The following is a 14,614-nucleotide window of genomic DNA, read 5'->3' on the forward strand; positions in this document are numbered from 1 at the left end:
GAGCCAGAGCCCTAAGTACATGTCGTCGTGGCTGTCGGAGAGGTTTTGGCGCCCTGTTCATGTGATGTTGTGGCCGTCGGAGGAGCGCTTGAGCCCTGTGGAAGTACAGCTGTCGGAGCTGTCGGATCCTTGCTGACGTCTCCTTGCTTCCGTAAGGGGCTGAGAGCCACCGTTGTCATGGAGCACGCGGGGTGCCATCATTATTTGTTTACCGGGGCGAACCATATGGGACGCCGGTCTTGTTCCCCGTAGCCTGGGCTAGCTAGGAGTAGGGTAATGATGGCCCCCTGTGACGTGGTCGGTCCGAGCCCGAGGTCGGGCGAGGCGGAGGCTCCTCCGAGGTCGAGGTCGAGTCTGGGCCCGGGGGTCGGGCGAGGCGGAGACCGTCTTCCGAGGTCGAGGCTAAGTCCGAGCCCTGAGGTCGGGCGAGGCGGAGACCGCCTTCCGAGGTCGAGGTTGATTCCGAGCCCTGGGGTCGGGCGAGGCAGAGTCCGTCGTCCGGCGTCGAGGTTGAGCCCGAGCTTTGGGGTCGGGCGAGGCGGAGCTTCCTATGGCGCGCGAGGCTGGACTTAGCTGCTGTCAGTCTCACTCTGTCGAGTGGCACAACAGTCGGAGCAGGGCAGGCGGCGCTGTTTTCCTGTCAGGTCGGTCAGTGGAGCGGCGAAGTGACTGCGGTCACTTCGGCCCTGTCAACTGAAGAGCGCGCGTCAGGATAAGGTGTCAGGCGATCCTTGCATTAAATGCTCATGCGATACGGTCGGTTGGCGTGGCGATCTGGCCAAGGTTGCTTCTCCGTGAAGCCTGGGCCTCGGGCGAGCCGAAGGTGCGTCCGTTGCTTGAGGGGACCCTCGGGCGAGACGTGAATCCTCCTGGGTCGGCTGCCTTTGCCCGAGGCTGGGCTCGGGCGAGGCGAGATCGTGTCCCTTGAGCGGATGGAGCCTTGACCTGAATCGCGCCCATCAGGCCTTTGCAGCTTTGTGCTAATGGGGGTTACCAGCTGAGATTAGGAGTCTTAGGGGTACCCCTAATTATGGTCCCCGACACATCTGTTGGTTGTACTGTCTGCACATTATGCAGTAGCAGTAGATAGAGTCAAATGGCATGTACAACCCTTAGCCTTTGAATCGGTTTTTCAAATATAAGAGATAGCTACAAAACTATATAATAAAATCTTGAGCCTTTAGATCATAAATATAGTCATGTAGAGACACAATATATAGAGAGAGAATCGCGTGAAGACATGTTCTTCACGAAGAGTCTGCCTCTTTATTTTTTACTTATTCTCTTTAAAACCCCTCAAGAGACCTCTAATTAAAGGGGTAGTACATGTCACAATCGCCTAAGTTGTGGATAGTTTGTATGAGCCACTAAGTAATTAATGGTGCTTAATCATGGCACTTGCTTGTACATACAACTGCATTAAATAATAGGCAACAAAAACAAAAAAGCAGTACCAACTACCTATAATTTACCTATTATAAGATTTGCCTATAATTTTCATATAAAAATTATGTTCATTCAATGATATGCTGAAAAGTTATGCTTTTTTAAAAGTTAAATCTTAAAAGTCGGCCAAAGACCGTCCTCCCGGTATTATATTAAGAAGAGACCGAAATATGGTATCGGTCGAGAAAATCTCTAAACTCTGTCCCCATCACTAGCAGACCATCACCGTCCACTCTGCGATGATCCAGCCAAAGGGTGACGCGTAGGATGTAACTCGGGAGGGGGCGAGGCACAATGAGGGATTTTTTTAACCAAGCCAAAAATTCACCCTTGAGGGAGATCAAACTTAGGACCTGAAGTTGCTATTCGAAAGTATTAACCATTACACTATAAGCCCTTTCGCTTTAATGTTAAATCTTATGATGTCACTTTCGGCTGCGTGACAAAATAATACTATGAACAACTCCAATATACTCTTTATATTCTTTCTAATTTATATAAATAGAGATTTTAAAAAATATATATATCCTACAACAGATTATCTAAATAACTATCAAATATAGTCATTTTTATACCAGATTTCTCGTTAGCCAAATATAGATAATACGAATAGCTCTCTAGAATACAAACAAGATATAGAAAGGCTGTTAGAGATTAAAAAGATATAGAAAGTGGTTTTTATGCATATGGCTATTTCTCTACTACTCTATATGTTCTTATTGTAGGCGTGCACACCCTTTCTGTTCTGCCTCCGCCATCCCAGGGATTCGCGTGACCCCCGCCGCAGGGATTCGCGTGACCCCCGCCATCCCAGGGACACCGCCGTCGTGATTCGCGTGACCCCTGCCCCCGCCATCCTCGCGCGCCCCCGCGCGTGGAAATCCTCCTGCGCCCCGCTAGCCCAACCAGCCCGTAACTCCGCCCCATCCCCGTCCAACACCACGCCGTCGCCGCCATCAAGGGGATCTCCTTACAACAACGGACGCCATCAACGGATGGCCTCGGATCCGCCCCATCGCACCTCCTACCAACAACGGACGCCCCACCCTCCTCCCCACACCGTCGATGGAAGGGGACTCGAGTCCACCTCCGCCGCGGTCGTGGCCTCCGCGCCGGACCGCAGGTCCACCTCCGCCATCCGCTCGCTCTTCTCCCGGCCGTTCGCCGCCGCCGGCGGGGCTCCGTCGGGCTCCAGCGCCGCCACGCTGCCGAACCTCCGCCGCCGCGCTGCCGAACCTCCGCCGCTGCAAGTCCTTCTCCTGCGGGCGGTCGTGCGACGTGCGCGGGCGGAGCACTCTCTGGGCGCTCTTCCACCAGGACGACCGCCAGGCCGGCGGCAACGACCGCCTCAACGCCTTCCTCACAGCGCGGGGTGTTCCCAAGGAGACGTCTCACGTCGCGAAGTACAACTCCAACGCCACGGCCGCCTACCGCGACCGCATCGCCACGCTCGCTGAGGGCAAGCCTTGGACCGACCCGCCCGTAGTCAAGGAGACGCCCAGATCTGGCGCGCCCGCCCCGGCTAGGAAGCCACCCTTGCATGCCTCCGGAGGCGGCGGCGGGTGGGACGACTGGGACGATGATTTTTGGCCGGACATGAGGCGGAATCAGTCGGTTGGATCCAGCCCAGCGCCATCGGCTAATAGGAACGGCGGTGCTGCTCAGGGCGATGTCTTGCAGGTCGTCTCTCAGGTAAAAAATCATCTTTGTGCTATCGCTGCGTGCAATGAACAAATCCACTTCACACGCTACTCATCACAAAGATAACGAACATAGCATATTTTCCATTGATTGGATAACAATATATCATCAATTCGTAGGAAAACAGAACAATTACTATGGAGTATATGTTTGACTACAATGGTAGGGCTCTGAATTTTATTCCTTGCTACTATTCGGCAGTAAAAACGGAAGATTTTACAACTTGTAACTGTTGTTTCATTACATGCATAAATCAATTGGTCTATCTGGGGTTGCTCACCATAAGAAATTTGTTAGTATTGTGGTCTAATCAAGTTTTAAGATGCATATTGAACACCTGAATATAGTGATGATGCTTTGTTCATTCCAATTACTGGGTAGTACAGGAACATACTGAGGTCCCCTGTAACATGTTGCCATGTGAGCCAATATGTTGTAGTTGAATAGCAGTTGATGCATTATTGCCCTCAGCTTACTTTGGCCACGTGAATATTTAGTTAGGTGTAGTGAGTCCAGCATTATATCTTGTTATGCAATTGTATATTGGTTTGATATAGTTGCTTACCATAACATTTTTTCAGGGATTTAGACGCCTTTCATTAGTTGCAGCCTCTGCTGCCCAGTCTACTGCCAGTGTTGTCCAAGTCGGCACAAAAGAAATCCAATCAAAGGTGACTGATACAGTAATACTGCAAAAGGATAAACCGCATGAGTGCCCAGTTTACTCACAATACTTTGTGGTAACAGAAACATTCCTTTCCTATTTTCTAGGCTTGTTTGGGAGCAATGATAGAGGAGGAGATTGAAGGGTCTGTCTCCAGTGCGCACTGAGCAGCACCACGGCGCGGGTGCGGGAGACCGGGCCATGGCGGCACCGGCCCCGAGCCCCATCCCTGGCGGTGGCGCGGCATCAAGCCCTGGCGACGGCGGCGCTCGGTGCCTCACACTCCAGCGAGGCCTGCTCTACCACGACCTGGCATTATCCCGCGTGCACGACAACCAGGGAGAGGTCAAGATTGGCGACATCGTTCTCATTCTCACCGCCATCCTCCACAAGTCCCACACCGTCCACTGCGTAGGTAAGTCAACTGATTAGCACACTAGCCAGAAATTGTGTTGTCCGATCACTACTTGTAGTAGCTACGTAGTGATTTGATGGTGCTAGATGTGTTGGGTCAGTTGGACAGGTATACCGGAGTTTATGGCACCAGCGGTGTATGAGGAGTACAACTAGCTGGTGGACATCTACTTGTTTGGAATGTGTGTGCTCGAGATGGTGATGTTTGAGTACCCGTACAACGAGTGTACACACCAGGTACAGATCTACAAGAAAGTGATCTCTGTAAGAAGATCCTTGGACCCTATGAGCCATTTCACAACAATTGTGATTCAGGTTGATGTTTGAAATGGTTTTCTTGATTTCTGAAAAATATAGTACCCTATGTCAACGCGTCGCCTTTCGTTTGATTTCCTCAATTTTTCTGCTTCCGCAACTGTCTCTTTGCTTGCTCGGTGAAAGCTGTTGTTCCTTTTCAACTTCCGTCGGACAGAACTTCTATTCGTCGATAAAAGGGGATTTTTTTTATTATACGAACTTTGGGCGACTAATTTTGGTATTAAATCGACGGATAGTTAAAGGGCATGGCAGATATGCAGTTTACTGCATTTTTTCCCCATCCAGTTGTTTTCGACTAATTTTGGTCTCTAATTGTGACTGTCTACAGATGAACCCGGTAAGCAAGTCCGGAGCGTTGTCAGGATCAAGAACATCAACAAGTCTCATGTGGCTTTCAAGGTAACAACCAATTGTCTCTTAGTTAACTACATGTTATAGCTACATGCTTTGCTGAAATGTTCTTTTGCAAATTTTCCAATCAGTCTGTTCCTAGGCAGCTTTACCACTAACTACCGCAACTGGTCCAATTGTTAAACCCTCAGTTCCCATCAGCAGAGCACTGATTCTAAGCATGTTTGATGTTCCAGTTCCAAACGACTGCACCAAAGAGTTGCTTCATGAGGCCTCCCGGCGGCGTACTTGCTCCAGGGGAAAGTATCATAGCAACAGGTAACTGAATTTGACACAAATGAATAAATATTAATCGCTAGCTGTGGTGCTCGCAAGTTATAACGACCTATCCGTGCATTCCCTTACATCAAGTGCAGTCTTCTTCTCTGAAGCTTTGATGCTACTACTTTTGATCTCACATTGCTGGTTTTGGGTGTGTGTGTGTGTGTGGCCAGACTCAGGAGCCACTGCGGCAGCAGCAGATTCACTTCAATGGGAAGGAGGTAGAACACAGAGAAGCTCAGTGCCGCTGGGGTCCCACCAGTGAAAGGTGCTCTTGCTGTTCTTCCTAGCGTATGTAAAGGAGATAAATTCACATGTACTAAATATAGTTGTGCCTTTTATATGATATGTTCTTGAGAAACTAAACACAATTCCTGTCATGTTGCTCATCAATGATGTAACGCTTTCTGGAAGTACCAGGTGTTGCATTAGGTAAAATTGTCTATTAGTTTTCTTGCACAATAAAAGGGTTTAGCTTGTTACAACTAAATCTCTACTAATCCTTAAGGGTGGACGGAGGGTGTCCACAAGCCTCACCACGCCCCCGCCCGCGATGTTGCGCCCCCTCTCTTGGGTATGCTTGCCATCCCCCCTCCTGTTTTTTTTCCTTTCGGAACCATTGGTTACCGAGTAGCATTGCAACTTTTGCTGGCTAAAGCCTGTGACGATGAATTCGCCCTTACCGTCACGATTTCTTTCCAGTGTACGACGAATCGATCTGGGAGCGATATCAGTTTCTCGTTGCCAGTTGGCTATGATTTTTTTTCTTGTTGCACATAAGTCATGGCTCGTGGGTTGCCATTTGAAAAAGGGTGTTTTTTTATTCACTTGAATTATGTGTTGATTTTCTGTTTCCTGTCACTGCCACCAGGAAAGCGAAGGATGTGATCAAGTCTGTGAAGAAGTGTATAGGGAGCAGGAGCAAGACCACTCAACTCTTTACTGTTATGGTGAGTTGTTTTCACAGAAGCAGCCCTCCTGGATCCTGATTCCACCATCAACTATTCAACTTGTGCGCTATAGTTATCTAGATGACTATGATAGACACATGAACACATTTGTTCTTTATTTGATCATGGATCATAGACATGTAAAGAGGAATGGTGACCTGTACTTTTTGCTCACGCAGCCATCCACAATGGAAAAGTCGATGAAGGAAAAAAGAGCCTCTCTTGCTAATGTTTACTGTTCATTTGATGTAAAAGGGGGCATGGAAGTACTTCACACGTTTTCTTGTCTGCTGGGATGATTCTGTGCTTTATTTATGTCTTGAATTTTTTAACTCTTATTTTAGGTCTTGGTCCTGATGTCACTGTACCTAAATGGCCTATCATTTCTCATCTTTTTTAAATTAATTAGCTCACATTACATAATGTGCGAATGTGTTTTTATGGTTAAGCTATAGTCTTGATTCAGATTCACTTCTATTTGTTTCAGCTATTGGAGATGCTTCTGAATAATTGCGGAGAGCCTGTCCATAGGCAGGTCATTGATAATGGCCTTCTTCCAATACTTGTGAAGATAGTGAAGAAAAAGGTAACTTATTTTTCACTGAATTTATTATGGCAATTGTGAAACCTGTTCTCATTTGGAACTTCACCAATTGGTCTTGACGTAACACACTATCTTGGTTGCAGACGGATTTACCAGTTCGAGAAAAAATATTTCTTTTGTTAGATGCAACACAAACATCCCTTGGTGGAGCTAAAGCAAGGTTCCCTCAGTACTATGAAGCATACTATGAGTTGGTGGTAGGTATCATATTTGCAGCTGAGAATTTTCCTTGATTCCCTTTGTTTATTCCCATGTATTTGTGTTGAGAATTTTGGTAGCGCTATGTTTAACTGTTGGTGCGTTTATTCCTTTTACTAGAAGTTTTTTTCCTGCTCAATTGAAACACATGTGCAAATTGTTTGTCCATTTATTTATAAATATGTGAAGACTCATAAAAATGTTCTACATACTTCTGTGGTGCTTTTGTTTACTTGGTGGTTGCAAGATTTATTCCTTAACCACTTCTATGGCTCCAATATCTGCAGCACATTCCTTCTCTTGAACATATTATTTTGTTGTTAGCTTACAATAGAAAGTAGATGTTTTTGGTTCTTGCAGTGTTTATTATGATATATAGCTAAAGCTACCATTTATCTTGCCTCCATAGTCTGCTGGTGTGCAATTTTCAAATCGACCAAATGTTCTTGTCACACGAGCAGAAGTGCCAGTCCCAAAAATGAGAACAGAACCAAATAATGAAAGTTTATCGATAAATTATCTTGCCTTCACAGATTATAGTTCATGTACTAAATTTTTTTGTTCTACACTCTGCAGAAAACTTTAGGGCTCTTTGTACAGGTATTTTCTCTCTGGTCTCCATGGCTTATTTTCTCGCCAGCAACCCCACCTAAGCTGATCGTTCATGTCCATTTGTTCACCATTTCAGGTGAAAAAGGTGTCGGGTCCAATGGCAAACCTCTTCACTATAAGGGAACACCATTCCATCGTATTATCCCTGGCTTCATGATTCAGGGCGGTGACATAGTTAGAGGTGACGGCAAAGGGAGTGAGTCTATATATGGAGGCATCTTCCCAGATGAGAATTTCACTGTAAAACATACACATCCAGGTGTGATTATTCAGCCAGTGAACTTTATCATCCAGTTTGCACTTTGCCTCTGTTGAAGTTCATGTGTACTCAGTTACACATTTATTTTCAAGGAAACCACCACTATTTTATTTGACACTAATGATGCTATCTATTAAAGAATATACAACTTTTAGTTGATGGCATCTTTTTTAGATTACAACGGGTCTGGTTTCTGATTTGATTCACTATGTAGCTACACCTGATTTCAAGAAAGCTTTGTACCGAGACCTACTAAGTTGTTTGTCAGCAACAAGTCCAAATATTCTGGTGTTTTTTCCTTTTGTTTTACTTTGTTTATATTTCTTTCATCCTGACTTGGTTAGCAACCGGTCAATGTGGCCAAATCATGAATGGGTGTTTGATCTTCTGACAGGTATCTATCTGAAATTTTTTAAATTAGGATGGTCATTTCCAACTCTACCCCTGCTTTGCTGTCTTGCAGGGGTTGTTGCTATGGCGAATTCTGGACTTGATTCTAATGGATCTCAGTTTTACATAACTACTATCAAGACAAGCTGGTGAGTTGTGTTGTACACCACGTCTCACCAATGATTTACTTGGAAGCTGCAGCTCCTGAAATGGTAGCTTTGTAGGTTGGATGGGGAGCATGTTGTCTTCGGCAGGGTGATCCAAGGAATGGATACCGTGTACGCCATAGAAGGGGGCGCTGGGACTTACAATGGCAAGCCAAGGAAGAAGGCGGTGATCACCGACGCTGGTGAGATACCCAAGGAGAAATGGGGTGATCAGGAAGCGTAGGGTGTTTTCGACTTCTTGTCACCATGCCATTTTCAAATCAGGTAGCCATATACTTCTTTTTTCCTTGACCTCCATGGTGTGCCACGGTTCAGCAAGACTTCTGGAATGTTGTATATCGTAGCTAGCTTATGGTCAGTCGAATTGACTCTGATCCCTTGAGTTGTGATGTGGAGACACATACATCTGAAAAATCTTTAGGCCATGTTCGGTTAGGGTGGACTGAAGGGGATTAAATTTCCTTCCATTCAAATTTGAATTCAAATGAATAGGAGGGAGTTGTTCGCTTCGGATTAAAGCTAAATGTTTGGACTGTTGTAGCTGTAATCTATACAGACAAAAATATTGTAGAAGTGTTGTTTCATTTCAAGGAAGAGAACACGTCGTGAAAGATTAGATATAAAAACAATTCAGCTTTTTGTATATTTCGTTGGTGTTTGGGTTTGTGGCTGGCTCCTTTTCTTGAGCAGTATCATTTGATCTCTTTTTTACTAAGTTAGGTTTGTGGTACTCACAATTGTACAATTTCATTTGTGTTTGTGGTCCCTTGACATCCTGGGTTGTCTCTGGACAACGCATTCCTTAGTCTACTAGCACAATGCATGCTTGCTTTGTTTTATTTATCTTCAGTAGCAAAAGTGGACCTATATATATGCTTTGATGAATGAAGTACTTACACAGCTATAGTCGAATCAGTCCAGACACAACACTTATATACAATAAGCATTAATAAAGAGGCTTGTTTCATCTGACAAAACTGGTTCATAATCTACATCATTCAGGCTACTTGCAGCAAGTTTTGGTGTCGTGCTGCTCTGAATCACCTTGCCTGCTCATGCAAACCCTCGTCCATTCTCCTATCTTCAAATCACCTAGCTATGCACAGGCTATGATCACGCTCACCATGGTGAACTCATCTGCAATTTAACTGGTTTCAAAGTTGGTCTTTACATCGAGAACCTTTTGTTTTGTAGCATTGTCATGGGAGATTCATCCGTATCAATGTTTGATACAAACATTTTATTTCCGTCGTAACACACGTCACATACCAATAACAATACAACACATATGTAAATAAGTTATCGTGTTATTATACGATTCCGTTGCAACGCACGGGCACTCACCTAGTTTAAATAATAATTTAGAGAGTGAAAGTTAGAAAGCCTATTATAAATGCTCTTAAAACTTTTTTATTACATGTATTATCATACTAACCGAACTGGCACCACCAAAAACATTAGACCTGTAATTTTTTTTGAAGAATCGATATCATTAAAACGTTAAATAACAAGAATTTAAAAAAAATCTATAGTTTCTCAAACCACCCCGGGGAATAACACTCGCACCTCAAAGCCCAGACTCCAGACCCCGCCGGAGCTCCCAATACTCCAGTAGTAGATGTTGGGACTTCTATTGCCAAGATATTCAAAGCTTTATATTACCAGTCAGACATATTTCGAGTACTATAAAAACATAGCAAAGCTGACCTTCGTCTGAGGCGGCGCATGAAGCAGAGAACGAGGAGAGTTGGGATTTCTGTCTTCGAGGGCTGATTTGGTGGAACAGGAGAATAGATGTGATCCATAGAGTTTGAATAGCAAGAGAATCACTTCCCATCTTTCCATGGATTACTTCCATTTCTCTATCCACCAAACTAACCCCAAAGGTATTTTGTTTTCGACAGAATTTTGCTCTTCCTACGTATTCCCCCTTATAAAATTTTCTAAGGTATAACTGCAAACATTACTAACAGAATGAGACAGAGTTAAGTGGAATGTTCGAAATGGATTGTTATGCTATACTCATGCGTCCTAACACTTTTAGCTATTGGTTACCTTTCGAACCTGCTTTCTTTAATTAATCTCTCTAAAGAGGATTAGTTAAAAGGGAGAAGGAATAGTTAATTTATTTGTGTTGTGTTGTTCTTGATTTCTCTCATAAATTAAAAGCAAGTGACCAAAAGTGATGTCATGAACAGCACAGCGCAGCAGCATAGCAAAAAAAATAGAGTGACCAAAGCCTTCAAACTACTCAGCTAGTGAGCTAGTCATTTAGATTTTTCATAAGAAAAAAAAAATAAACTGAGTGTAAAAAACTTGTAAATACGGCCCCTCAAAGAAAAACTTGTAAATATGTTTGCATTTACAAGCAAGAGATATATCCAGGATACCGAAGGCATCAAAAAGATGCAAGCGTCTCTGTGTATGCATCCATGTCTCGACACTGGTATAAACATAGGATTCTTTCTACCTGAACTAGACAATGTAATAAACCATGTATAACAAGAACAGTAAAAAGGAAGAGGCTCGCCGGAACAGGACGGCGCTCGGCCGGCCAGAAGGATGGCCGATCAGGAGGACAGTAGGCGCTTGAGCTGGAGCAGATGCTCCTCGTTGGAGATGTTGAGTGACAGGCGCAGGTTCGTCAGCAGCGCCTCCTGCGCCCACGTCAGCGGCCCCGACGCGTACAGCGCTCGCATCGTCGACCGGTAAGCCTCCAGCTGCAGCCCGTGCAAGGCCGCCGCGGCCTCCTCCTCCCCCTCCCCGTCCCTGGCACCGGGCGTGCACGGGCACGCGGACATGGCGTCGTCAGGGAGGCACACTGCGGCGGCGGGGCGCCGCTCTGCGTTGCCGCCATTGCCGAGGCGGTACAGGTCGTTGACGCTGCAGCTGGCCACCGAGCATTGGGCGTCTCCTATGGCCTGCGGATCGTTGTGCAGGTAGCTGTCGGCGATGCCGCCGTTCAGGTTGGAGGCTGCGGCGACCTTCCGGATGTGTGCTGATGCTATGCCCGGATGGCGAGAGGCATCTGCGTCTGGTTTCCGCTTCTTGCCACTGCTCCCTAGATCGTAGGTTGTTCGGTGACACGTCTGCTGCACAGCTCTTGTGCCGGGCGAGGCGCCATCAGCTGGTCGGCGTTTATCGCGTCCGGTGGCCTGAAAGGGAGGTGAGCAACGGTAAGATCGTCTGTTTGGTAAATGCACAACACAATGGTGGCAAAAGATGGCCCCCCAATGCTTCAAGCTTCAGTCATTTTGCTTAAAAATATTCAATTGTGCAGTCACAAACTGTTAATATAAAAAAGCTACACATAATTTAAAAAAAAAATCACATCTGACAGCAATCAATCAGAGTTTGCAGCACAAGTCAGTGAAATGCTGCTATAATTACCATCTTTGTCCGCTGCTATCAATCAGAGTTTACAGCAATCAATCAGGAAGTGACTGTTACCTTGTCCGCTGCTGCATGAAAGGGCTTGCTTTCAGGAGCTTCCAGACCGCGTGGAATTCTCAAGCTAGATATGTGGAACTCCTTCAGTCGGATGCAATCAGCAAGCCTGATAACGAAGTAATCGTTCTTCAGCATCTTTAAGATCTTTCCAAGCTTCCACGTGTTGCGATCCAGGACCTCAGTTACATCTCCAATCATCCATTTGCATCTTGTCTCAACAACGGCTGGTTGGTTCGGACCAGCAACATACTCTTCTCGCATCTTTGTAGAGTGGAAATTTCCTTCAGGAGTGAAAATCGTATTGTTCTCCTTAAAAGTCTCCAGTGCACTATTTTTCAGCTTCATGATCCTACCAAGGAGGCTGGCCCAATATAAATAGAAGAGGTCAGAATATACATCACGATAACATAACTATAAGTATCTCAATGTAGGATCAAGTAGAGAAGAATGCGCGAATGCGCGCAACTATTGTTTGTTTCGGATTAAAGACAGTTGTTTAGACCGCTGGAGTTACGATCCATAGAGACAAAAACACTGAAGAAGCATTAGAAGCCGGTACGAATTAAAGTCAAACGAACAATGTTGATTGAAGACTAGTCCAGTACCATACCAATGGATGCAAGTACCAACTACCAAGTAACAAACAACACGATACTGTGCAAACATCTGAATCAAGACAAAAGACAGAGGGAGTAAAAGAAGGCCAGGAATACTAGGCACAATGCTGAAGTTTAACGATCAGAATGTCCATAGATCAAACCAAGCACAATTGATCTAATTGGAGAAAACAAGTCATCCTGATGCTGCGATTCATGGGGCAACTAAACGAGCAAACCGAATCGAAAAAGGACCACCTCTACATTCTTCTGAAATAATAATTAATAAAAAAAGAAACAGTTTCCTTCGTTCTTCTGTGACCTAGCTAGCACATTCCTAAATTTAGCCCTTGGTGTAAATATCCCGAACTGGTTGCGACCAACAACTTGAAAATTCTGATGTAGCAGATAAATCCCACAAGATACAAAAACCAGAGAAATTTTGATATAGCTGGAAGGATCACATGAGATCTAATAAACAACAAAAAACTCCATCAGCTGCATCCATATACAGTAAAAAAAGGAGGACTCAACAGAGAAGTCAACTCCAATTCAGAGAAAAAGATCCATGTTCAGTTTCAAGGCTAATAATACGGATTCAGAATAGTGGAAATCTAAACGCATGAACTACCAAATTAAACACCTTTAAAAGTAGTCAAAAAGACATCCTACATGGCTGGCAGGATGGACCAATCAATTCATCCATGATCCAATGAAAGTAGGAAACACTACACTAACGTTAACCATAAAAGAGATTCAACTTGGACCATGGTATCACGCAGGATTTTCGACGAGAAAGAAGGAACGCGGAAAAAACCACGTTTGCAAGAAAGGGGAGTCAGTTTTGGCAAAACGAAGAACATGTAACAGCTACCTACTAGACTTACGTGCAGTCCTAATAATCGGGTTCCTCCATCGGGATTTCCGGCTACAAAACCGAACTTAATCGCAACGACAAGAATCCATCAAAATACCAACACTCGCAGCCTGTGACAACTCAAACATTGGGCGTCAAGGATCGAACAGCACGGAAGGAACGCGTATGAAGACATCGCTCTGCAGAAAATCCGATTGAGATTTCGAACTGGAAACTAAGAGCAGAAGCTCGAATTGGTTTCGGGAACATGAAGTCCAGAAGATCCATTGTATTCACCGAGCAATCTAGAAAAGGCGGCGGAATCGAACGCGCAAGGAACCAATCCAATCTATCATATTCCAATCTAATCTAATAGCTGTGAGTAGTCCTCAGTACTCACCTGCAGGAAACCAGTCGATTCGCCTCGCCAATCCAAGACCACGACGGACGAGCACCCGCGAAGTAGCAATCCCAATTAACCCCCAATTGGGTTGCGCTCCAGCCAACCCAATTGGGATTAAGCCGCGAGGTGAAAGCCTGGCTGGGACAGCAGTTCAGGTCAGAGGAACAAGGAAAAACAGGAGCTCAGAAAATTTACCACCATCGGACTCTAAGAATAGCAAAGGCAAATTACATGTGGAGGAAAAAATAAATTAGAAAGATATCTGGAGACCTCGGAGTCGGAGACTAACGAAGAGATAGATTAATCAGGCGGTTAAGAATCGATCCAGAGCGGGGCCTTGCAACTGTTTCATGCGCAGAGGTGTTCTTTACGTTCAGTTCTTGGCTCCTCCTTACTTTTATTTTTCTTTTTTTTTATTTTTAAAATGCTGCTACCTTAAAATTAGTTTAACTTAACTTATGACCTGATGGAACCTAATTAGTTGCCTCATGAGTTCATCCAATGTCGCCATCCTGCAGATATTAATTAGTTGGATTGGCAAAACCAAGATAGATTCTCAATTGGTCAGAGCTAACTTAACTATTATATTTAATAAGAATTTGACCCTATTTTATTTAATTAAATTAAATAAATTGTAGTTTTATATTAAAAGCTACAGTTTAGAATTTTAACCACCTATATGATTGATTTAACTGTTTGTTGGCTCAGTATAATAGACGAACTACACGTATAAATGTTGAAAAGTTATGAAAGCTTAAGGATACACGAAATATCGAGAAGTTAAGAAAGCCTGTATCACCATCTTCACTTGGACATGATTGGGTGGGCTTTTTTGTCACCTGAGCCAATTGATAGAGGAGAGTGAAATGTTGGTTGATGAAAATTTACCACCACCGGACTCTAAGAATAGCAAA

The 14,614-nt window shown here is 44.6% G+C and overlaps 2 protein-coding genes and 1 long non-coding RNA gene across 4 annotated transcripts; 2 read left to right on the forward strand and 1 right to left on the reverse strand.

Moving 5' to 3' along the window:
* The first annotated feature begins 6,620 nt into the window (after window positions 1-6,620).
* Window positions 6,621-7,445, forward strand: LOC109943810 (uncharacterized). The gene is made up of 3 exons (XR_002266893.3): window positions 6,621-6,751; window positions 6,853-6,966; window positions 7,377-7,445. It is a non-coding gene; the product is annotated as an uncharacterized lncRNA (long non-coding RNA).
* A 19-nt stretch (window positions 7,446-7,464) lies between these two features.
* On the forward strand, window positions 7,465-9,021 carry LOC103645689 (peptidyl-prolyl cis-trans isomerase CYP21-1). The gene is made up of 5 exons (XM_020544511.2): window positions 7,465-7,470; window positions 7,501-7,567; window positions 7,656-7,838; window positions 8,302-8,377; window positions 8,453-9,021. Exons 1-5 carry the CDS (start codon window positions 7,465-7,467, stop codon window positions 8,616-8,618), a joined length of 498 nt encoding a protein of 165 aa, XP_020400100.1. The 3' UTR covers window positions 8,619-9,021.
* A 1,676-nt stretch (window positions 9,022-10,697) lies between these two features.
* LOC100282602 (RNA binding protein) lies at window positions 10,698-14,215 on the reverse strand. Of its 2 annotated transcripts, none has more exons than XM_008678371.4 (4): window positions 13,971-14,215; window positions 13,698-13,834; window positions 11,846-12,206; window positions 10,698-11,550 (listed from the first exon to the last, which is right to left on the reverse strand). In XM_008678371.4, exons 3-4 carry the CDS (start codon window positions 12,188-12,190, stop codon window positions 10,966-10,968), a joined length of 930 nt encoding a protein of 309 aa, XP_008676593.1. In that variant the 5' UTR covers window positions 12,191-12,206; window positions 13,698-13,834; window positions 13,971-14,215; the 3' UTR covers window positions 10,698-10,965. The 2 variants fall into 2 exon arrangements, with proteins under 2 accessions (XP_008676593.1, NP_001362255.1); NM_001375326.1 differs by having other exon boundaries at window positions 10,737-11,550; window positions 13,698-13,838; window positions 13,971-14,020.
* Window positions 14,216-14,614: the final 399 nt, after the last annotated feature.

Source organism: Zea mays, chromosome 1 (assembly GCF_902167145.1).
Source record: "Zea mays cultivar B73 chromosome 1, Zm-B73-REFERENCE-NAM-5.0, whole genome shotgun sequence".
Lineage (NCBI taxonomy): Eukaryota > Viridiplantae > Streptophyta > Magnoliopsida > Poales > Poaceae > Zea > Zea mays.

Bases quoted from the DNA above. Each gene is read 5' to 3' on its own strand.
- LOC100282602 (XM_008678371.4), bottom strand. From the start codon at position 12,190: ATGAAGCTGAAAAATAGTGCACTGGAGACTTTTAAGGAGAACAATACG. The intron at 11,551-11,845 runs GTAACAGTCACT...CCTCCCTTTCAG, and splicing joins TTCATGCAGCAGCGGACAAG to GCCACCGGACGCGATAAACG.
- LOC103645689 (XM_020544511.2), top strand. The intron at 7,568-7,655 runs GTATTTTCTCTC...TCACCATTTCAG, and splicing joins CTTTAGGGCTCTTTGTACAG to GTGAAAAAGGTGTCGGGTCC. The intron at 8,378-8,452 runs GTGAGTTGTGTT...GTAGCTTTGTAG, and splicing joins ACTACTATCAAGACAAGCTG to GTTGGATGGGGAGCATGTTG.